The sequence below is a fragment of the Cupressus sempervirens genome, chromosome 2 (genome assembly GCF_028749045.1).
Source record: "Cupressus sempervirens isolate cs-2001-9-10 chromosome 2, ASM2874904v1, whole genome shotgun sequence".
Lineage (NCBI taxonomy): Eukaryota > Viridiplantae > Streptophyta > Pinopsida > Cupressales > Cupressaceae > Cupressus > Cupressus sempervirens.
Window position 1 is genome coordinate 50,593,091 of NC_143119.1, and position 9,516 is coordinate 50,602,606.

The 9,516-nt window shown below is 35.4% G+C and overlaps 1 protein-coding gene across 1 annotated transcript; it reads right to left on the reverse strand.

Moving 5' to 3' along the window:
- Positions 1-7,178: 7,178 nt before the first annotated feature.
- On the reverse strand, positions 7,179-8,515 carry LOC149571015 (RAN GTPase-activating protein 2-like). The gene is made up of 2 exons (XM_089815669.1): positions 8,069-8,515; positions 7,179-7,955 (listed from the first exon to the last, which is right to left on the reverse strand). The coding sequence occupies exons 1-2, from the start codon at positions 8,513-8,515 to the stop codon at positions 7,179-7,181; spliced, it is 1,224 nt and encodes a 407-aa protein (XP_089671795.1).
- Positions 8,516-9,516: the final 1,001 nt, after the last annotated feature.

The following is a 9,516-nucleotide window of genomic DNA, read 5'->3' on the forward strand; positions in this document are numbered from 1 at the left end:
ACTCAAGAAAGAAGTCAAGACTCCAAAGAGAAACATCAAATGGGCAGCAATCATACACATACATTTCTTTTCTATTTTATTATTTCTCGTGGTCTCATCACAATGGTTAAAGAACAGTTGCTTAAAATGAGACAGCTGGAGTTATTATTGATCTTCGGGATGCAAAGGTTCCTTATATGATAAATGTGAGGAGCTACTAGCATCTATCTGGAATGTGTGCAGGATAAAAAAAAGATCGGTCACTTTGACAATGTTGATAAAATGTAACAGTGAGGAGTACAATAATTAGGTCAGAGGAGCATTCACATTCGAAGGATAGTTAAATATTTTTTAAAATGGACCCATCCTGTTAGGAATAGTGAAGTATAGTTGGTATCCTCTCAATGTGATACTAATATACAAAAATTGGACATCCAAACCAATAACCTTGTCACAAAGGACAGTCAAGTTAATGAGCAGCTAGACAGTAAGGTTCGAGTAGTGGTAGATCAGATTGAAAAGTTCAGCTACTAACAGATTTTGAGAAGCCGTAGTGGAGTTCAGTCCCATTTATAGTTCAATGATGGTAACATTTAATAAAATATAGCAGACATGAACCAATGCATTGGTAGTTGCCTTAGTTGCCAGATTCATCCTAGATAGGGTGGATCCAGATTTGGATCTGATCCCGATCCGAATTTGTGCTTGAATCCTTGAGGATCTGAGCAGGATCCTTGATTCTACCTGTGGGTCCATCAAGATCCATGGCCTATTGGATCCTCAACAGCCCGAGGACCGCAGGCCATGGATCTTGATGGACCCAGAAGCAGAATCAATCATAGATTCTGCCAAGATCTTCTGCCAAGATCTTCAAGGATCATCATTTCATTTTGTAATTCAGTAATTCAATGTGAATGTGTTGATTTTCTTTTTAATCATCAAAATAAATCAATTATCAAGTATATTGGGTTCATAGATCCATACTAGAATCATACATTCATACTATGAAATGATTTAGTTTTAGAATTATGTATATTTCTCTCACTTTTTAGTATATAGATATATTTATATACACACCAATCCTCCATGAATCAGAATTGGGGGAAAAAATCTTGAATCCACGAATCCGATTGATGTGCCTACAACAGATTTGTTTTATGAATCAACAAATAAAAGGTAGTTACATGTGCATTGTATATCCTTCCACATTTTGAAAGCATGTCTATCTGGACAATTACAGCCACCACATTTGACAAAATTCTACTAGCTTTACCTATAATATACGACAACACCCTCCCCCACTATTCTTTGCTTGATTTGATACAAAATTCTTCTAGCTTTAGCTACGATATAGGAAGGATGCTAGCAAAGGTTGTAGAATTTGGCTTTACATTGACTTATTTCATTTTTCATAATCTCAATCCATGAGATGACATCTCTACATTATTATTTTAAATATTTAATAGTTTGTATACCTTGTTTACGCTTTCATGTCTACCTGGACAACTACAGATGACCTGTCTATACTTACACATTTTCCATACATGGAAGTTAGACGTTCCTTCTCTCTTCTTTCACATTATGCATACATGTCTACCTGGGCAGTTATAGCCACAACATTTGAAAAAACTCTTGTATCTTTTACCTGTAATATATAACAAATCCCCTTTCCACTATGATTTAATAGGTGTCCATACATTCCTCCAAAAATCCCATTTTTAAGACAGGTGGAAAGGATATTGGCAAAGGCTGTGAGATGTTAAATTACACATGCTAATTGAATTTGCTTGAAAGTTTCCACAACCTTTAATAATTAAATTTTGTAGATATCCTGCAAGCATGAAATTTCATAAGATGAAATCCCTTTACAACATTCTATAAAACATTCACGCGCCTTGTCTACTCTTCCGTATTTTGCATGTATATCTGCCAGCTTTAACATCTTATCTCTTCCCATAATGTTTTGATGGATGTTCATGCCCTATTCCAAAGCTCCCATTTTCTCACAATCGTGGAGGATGTTCGCAAAGGTTATGGAATTTGGCTATACACCTACCAATTGTTTTTGACATAAATCATAACTGTCAACCATGAAATGACATCTCTAAGACATAAGTTAAATAGTCCATTTGTTTTGTCTATATTTCCATGTCCATCCAGGCAATTACACGTGCCTTGTCTATACTTACAGATTTTGCATACATGGGCAATTACAAATGCAATACATATGCTTCAAGATTTTGCATAAATGTTTGGCCATATTTTTATGCATATATGGGTAGTTACAAATGTATGTTATTTTCTTCAAGATTCTTTATACATTTCTTCCCACAGCTTTCATTCGTTGTAGTTATAAATGCATTTTACATGCTTCGAGAATTTACATACATGTCTGCCAAGATAGTAACACATGCTTTGCCTATTCTTCCACATTTTGCATGCATCACAATTACACATGCATCATGTACCCTTCCAAATTTTGGAAGCATGTCGACTGGGCAGCTATAGCCACAATAGTTAACAAAATTATTCTATCCTTTACTAACAATATATGACAGAAAACTCCTTTCCACTATGCTTTCTTGGATGTGCATTCCCTATTCCAAATCTCCCATGGTAGAACAAGTAGGAAGCATACCGAAAAAGTCATGAAATGTGGCTTTACAGCTGCCAATTGCATCTTTATAAAAATCAGAAGCCTATATAATAAATCAATTTACAGTGTATCGTAGAAGCATGGAATTGCATGAGATGGCATCTCTTGGAGGCAATCTATCAACAAGTTAACATGTATAGTCTATTCTTCCCCATTTCACATACGTATCTACCAGAGCATTTCCAACTATATAACAAAAGATCTCTTTTCATTATGCTTTAATGGATGTCAATGCCTTGTTCAAAAGCTTCTATTTTGGCCTAGGCAAGGGAGGATACTAACAAAGGTCATACAAGCTGGCTTGACACCCACAATAGCATTTTCTTGAAAGTCTCTTAAGCCTTTTCAACAAATCCATTTTGTGAATATCCTGCAACCATTGCAGTCAATGAGATTGCATATCCTAAAGGTATGTTTTAAAAGAGTCAAAGTGTATTGTCTTTTATACCACACTATGCATACATGTCTATCAAGGAAGTTGCAACTACAACATCTAACAAAATTTCTTTATCCTTCATGCTTTGATGAATTTCCACACTGTGTGCCAAACCTCCCATTTCAGCAAAGGCAAGGAGGAGGATGGCAAAGTCTGTGAAATTTGGTTTTACACTTGCCAATTGCATTTGCTTGAAAATATCCACATTTCACAAGTAGGAGAGGATTTCCATCTCTTCTCACAGCACTGTGTTCCTCTGAAATGGTGAAAATGGTGGGGAAACGGGAAAGGAACCGAACTGGATATGGGAATGACAAAACCAAAAAATGGAATCTTTCAAAATGGTCAAAACAACAAACTGAAATGGAAAAGACAAGTGGATAGGAAAGGTTGAGTTAAGGACTCACAAGGCCTGGCCACTCGAAGCAGCCAATGGTTAGAGAATGCTGGTTTAGCATTCCCAATTGTGGGGATGCAACAGTTGTGAATTGACCTTGTAAAATATACAAAGAAGTTTGTATTTGTCAAAACACTACAAATCTACATCATGTAGGCAAACACTGAAACATATTTTTACCTATTATCTATACATGCTTTGAGCAATCCACTCTCAATGAATTGTTCTATGATTGATTTGCTTGTTGAAAAATAACTTTTGTAGTGATATCATGCTTGCTAGAGTTCAAAAGATGCCCTGAACCTGCATTTTCATGTTTCTTTGCTCTCCTGCATCCTGATGATAGATCATGTAGTATGATCCAAAACATTGTTGCTAAAAAACATTCCCACAATCGATCCCAGGTAAAGCATACATTGATATGGATTGTGGAAATCTGATAGACTTAATTTGAAAGTCTCACGATGAACGAATAAAAAAAGATAGTTTTGTATTTGCTTCATGTTGATGAGATGGTAAATATAATAGGAAGTCTTTATGAAGAAGTTGATGAAGGGATGAACCCACAATAGTAAGAGGCAATGATTTTGAATAGATATGCTCAATGAAAGCCACTATTATAAAAGAAAAGGATTACATATCTGAAGTGATAAGACATTGACAAAGAAACGAGATCATGAAGAACATAATGATAGCAGCGCAAAAAGTAAAGAGCAGCAATTATAAGTTGGGACAGCAACATAAACCTTTGATAGGAGAATGCATATGACAGAAGGGGCAGTTGTATATGTTTGACAGAGACGCCACTGTTAGAGCAGCAAAGTGAATGATAACATAGTTGATACAACAATTACTAAATATGTTGTGTTAAGAGCAAAGGGTGAGGAGATGGCTATTGTAGAACAGAGATATCAAGGTATTAGGATTGAGAAAACCATCCATGGAAACAAGAAGGAATCAACAACATAGAAAGGATAAGAGAGCAGTGACCCATAGTGTGCGTACAAAATGAGGTTACTTGCAGATACCTATTTTTTCCATGAAGCAACAGAAATTTCCATTAGAGAAAGTAGCATGTTTTCAAGAAGACAAGAATTTTGCACTATATAGAACAACATAAACTCATAAGGAGCAGCGATATATGATTAAAGGATGCCAGGGTACAGTGGATGGAAAAACATAAATATGCAAGAGTAGCAGGTTTCATGAGAAGGTATCAGGGAAACAACAGTTAGTGTGAAAGGAAGGTCACATTTCATCAAAGAGCAACAACAACTAAAGATATTGTTTTACTTCCTTCTCTCATCCTAATGATGGATCACAGAGTGTGATCCGAAACGTTGATGATAAAAAAACTTACACAATCGAATCCAGAAGCAACATCATCATTAACAACTAAAGATGTCAAAACATTAGATACTAGTATTCAATGCATGAATAATAAATGCCTTTAAAGGAAGAGTGGCTAAGTATGATTTTAATAGTATATCATGAACTAAACTGCAAATTTCGAGTTGTTCTCTATGATAAGAAGTAGACTTCCTTAACACATATGCATTCACTTCCTCATTCATATAATATTAGATGTAGTTTTCACCGTCTTTGGGATATTTTTTCTTCCATAAAAGAACCTTTTACAGTCTTCGATGAGATCATATGCTGTTTCAAGAGTTTCATTTATTTTTTCAAGAGTCGCATACACTGCTTTATAGAGCATTCACTATTCTTTGAGAGTTACTATTCCATATGAATCATTTACTTCTTTCATAGACTATTTTGAGAGATCTTTCACAACCTTAAGATACCCTTCTTCCAAGAGATCATTCGCTATTTTAAGAACTTCACAAAATGCATAGAACAAAGAGTCCAACATGAAGAAAAAAGGATTTCATAAGGAAAAGAGCAGATTTTAATCAAGAAGAGGAGCACTGTGCAAGAGCAGTGGTTTTTTTTTATAAAAGAGCATTTAATTTTAATGTAAAAAGCAGTCTTCAATGCATGAATATAAGATGGAGAATAAAAGAGGACAGCAAAGATCTCATTAAGAAAAGTAGTAAGGAGTTGAAAATAAATAGTTTATTTATGAGGAAAATAGTTCATCACAAAGAAACAACAATTTCAACAAATAAGTGCAGGGATCTAGTAAAGAAACCAAGTGGAAATATATAGTATCATAAGGAAATGCATTAATATCATAAGGAAATGCATTAATATCATGAAGGAATAGCTACATTGAAAGTAGTCTCAATGATGACGATGAATGACATTCAAGGCTGCCGTGAGAGTGTTTAGAGATTAAAAACGGTGTTTAAAAGAGTGTTCAAGAATGAAAAGGCATGACAGTGGTGCAAGATTTTTTCACATATAGCAGTGATGTCCATGGAGAAAGGTCAGTGAGAAAGAGAAAACTATCATGAGAGTGAGCATTTTGTTCAACGAAATAAAAACAACAGAGGTCTGATATGAAGGTCATGACAGCCAAAACACATCGATATTGCAATGTACATGAAAGTGGAAGACTAAGATTTATATATTTTCAGAGCATCAAACCTAATGCTAGGGATATTCACCAAATGAATGAAGAATGGATTAGTCCATCCTGAATTGGAGACAATTTGTCAGTTTTCTTAAAATTGAAAAAATAACCTATAACTCTGGAGTTAATAGATAACAAGTGCAATTTATTAAACAATACATATCCGATATAATTTTGATTCTCACTCATCTAAATACATAGGAAAATTCCACAGAAAATAGATCTTGTATATCAATTAAACATTGAAAATAATGTAAATACATTTAGAGAAGAAAAGGCATGTCTATGAAAGGGCCAAAATCTAGCTGAAGTGTACTCTAGTTTACCAAGAGCTGAAAAGGACTTCACCTATGATAGTCTTTCTGTATTTAGAATTTTAAAATCACTTTTTTGGCCAGTTCAGTGTGTGAATGATCTAGCTCAAGTTGCAGTATAGAAAAAGGAAAATATTCAAACAAATTGGGAGTTAACAGGGGTGTCGAGGTAGAAATTAGTTCTAATTTATTCACAAGACCACCAAGGCGAAAGATTTTGGGGGTAATTCAAACCATTTTAATTATTTTCAAAAGTGAGACTTCTCAGCAAATCTTCTAGATTAGTTTTCCTCGCTAGGTATCATATATTTTAATATTTGCATTTAAATAGACTAACAAACAATAACCCCAGATGGTCGTAGTCATGTACTACCTAAGTTGAATGCAATTTAAAATATAAAATTAAATTGGAGCATGCATGAAGGTTCACAACAGCTAGGAAACATGTGTTGATGATCTCATTTTACCATACAAATGATGTTATATTACATATGAAAATGAATTAACTTTCACATTTGTATCTGACTTATTAAAATAGAAAGCGAATTTCGGGAACTCTGTGCAGCTTCAAACACCAAAACAAAAATTAGAGATTCAATTTAATATTTATTTACCTCTGTACACAACTCACAAATTTTTTCATTGTGACAAACTAACGAAGTGAAAACTGTGAATATAAAGATGTGGTTACTAAAATAGAACAGCTTCATGGGATTAGGAGTAACCAAAATCACCCAAATCTAAATGTCTGCACTTGAGATCTTAATGCCATACCTCATTTTTGGTTTATGGACTTTTTAATCCAACTCAGTGTCACTATCACTGCCATACCTCACTTTTGGTTTTTGCATTTTCTCCTCTCACTCACTATCGCTGTCAGTGATACCCTCTGCTCTATATTCATATTGCATGCCAGCATATTTAAATTGATGATAACGTCCAAGTACATATTCGCTCTTGGTACCTTTTCTGAGCACATCTTTAAATTGATGATAACGTCCAAGTACATATTCGCCCTTGGTACCTTTTCTGAGCACATCTTTAAATTGATGATAACGTCCAAGTACATATTCGCCCTTGGTACCTTTTCTGAGCACATCTTTGATGGTCTCAATTCCTTTTTTGGTAATGAAATTCTCAGAAATACGAAGTCGACTGAAATTGGGCTTGTTTGCAATAGCTTCCGCAGCAGCCTTAGCCCCAATTCCAGTCATAGCATTTGCACTCAAATCAAGTACTTCGAGCTGCTCATGGCCTTCTGAAATGGCTTTGCAAATTACAACTGATCCATCATCCTCAAGTTTATTGTTTCCTGCATAAAATGCGGTCAGCAAATTCTTATCAGCAAGGCATTCTGCTAAAGCTGGAGCTGCTTTTGGCGTGATCTCATTTCCTGAAATGATAAGAACTCTCAAGGATGGAGCTTTATCCTTGAGGCTGCGGGCAATAGCAATCACCCCTTCATCCTTAAGTTGATTGTTTCCTGCATAAAACGTGGTTAGCAAGTTCTTTACAACAAGACATTCTGCTAAAGCTGGAGCTGCTTTTGGCGTGATATGATTTCTTGCAACCACAAGAACTCTTAAAGATGGAGCTGTATCTTTGAGGCTGCGAGCAATAGCAATCATCCCTTCATCCTGAAGATTCATATAGCCTAAGTCAACGTCTATGAGACCTAGATGTCCAGAGATGACTTGGCTCAGCTGAAACATGCGCACGTTTTTGGTAAAATTGCTCATTTGTAACATACTGCCTTTTCCCAAAGCTCCTCTTGAAGTCGTAGCATCATAGATGCCATTTTTTTTTCTGAGAAATTGAAATCGTCCAGAGCAATGCATTTCTTAATAAGTTCCAGAAAGGTCTCTGCTACATCGTCTCCTTCTTCCGAGTAAATGACAAAGAAACTATTAATCCTTTCAATAGATGGAAGAAGTTCAAAAATGGCTCTGAAAGCTTCTAGGGAAATGTTGCCAATAATGAATCCCAAATTTTCCACCTTTTTCTGAGATTTCAAGAGTGGTGCAAAAGCTTCGATGGCATTGTTTCCCAATTCCCCCAAATCAAGAGTCAAGGATCTCAGCATGCACCCTTCTAAAGCAGATGAAAATATTTTCATAACCTCAAGTGCCTCTTCCTCAGATCTTCCGCACAAAAAATTTGTAAGATCCACATCTTTTAAAGTTTTGTGAATATCCATCAGGACTCTTTTTGCAACAAGGGCTGCCTCCACTCCATAACTGCGGTTGCCAATGCATATCTTGGTACAAGAGTTCTTGAGCTCTTCCAATGGCCTGAAGAGCTCTATGGCTAAAGGTTCGTCAACAAGTCCTCCCCATTTCACTCTTGATATATCAAATTAAGTTTCTCTCACTTCAACGATTTCGTCATCTGCTTCTTCATCTCCTTCTTCAACTGTTTCTTCATCGACTTCTTCAACTATTTTTTCATCTGTTTCAGGGAACGCTTCCATGAAATTAGGGTTTTCTGTCTCTGTAGGGGCTCCTCGCTCAAATGCATCTGTTATATCTTCTATTTCTTCTGCATGTTCTCCTGCCCTTTCTGTTGGAGGTGAGAGGTTTGTGAATGATATTCTATCTGCATGACTCTGGATGGTGTCCATGACCTTAAACAAAAGAAAAAGAGCTCTGTTTCTGTGATCTGTACCAAAACACCCAAAATGAGATTTTGAACATATATAGACTAAATACAATCATTATAGTGTTAATTTCAAAAAATGAGGAGTTGCAGGTAAACATTTCGATAGAATAATTTTGCAAGAAAAAGAAAGCAATACAGGATCATGTACCTGAAAACTCCTGGAGTCGTTACAATATATTTCCAAATTTGTCTGGCAAGGTGAAAATTCAATAGATTTATGCAATGCAAACTCAGAAAACTTGTTAGGCAGAAGTATGTTCTGCAATCGATGGTTCAAAAATATGAGAGAGTGCAAGATGATTAAAATAATCTCGTTGCTATCTGTCGCCCACAACCATTAGCTTTGCAGCTTTGCACGCCTTTTATGGTGACATTTTTTTTGCCTATCCATCTTCTAGTATCTGCCCTGTTTTACGTTAAAAACAAAACTCAATTAATTAAATTAATTAAATTTTTAATTTACTATACTTTAAAATATTTATTATGCCGAGAAGCATATACAATGGGAGAAATACTTTCCAGCACAAAGAATATTTCAAG

Excerpts from the sequence above, each read along its gene's own strand:
- LOC149571015 (XM_089815669.1), bottom strand. The coding sequence starts at position 8,515 with ATGGATATTCACAAAACTTTAAAAGATGTGGATCTTACAAATTTTTTG. Across the intron at positions 7,956-8,068 it reads AGGAGCTTTGGGAAAAGGCA|GATGAAGGGATGATTGCTAT; the intron begins GTATGTTACAAA and ends ATGAATCTTCAG.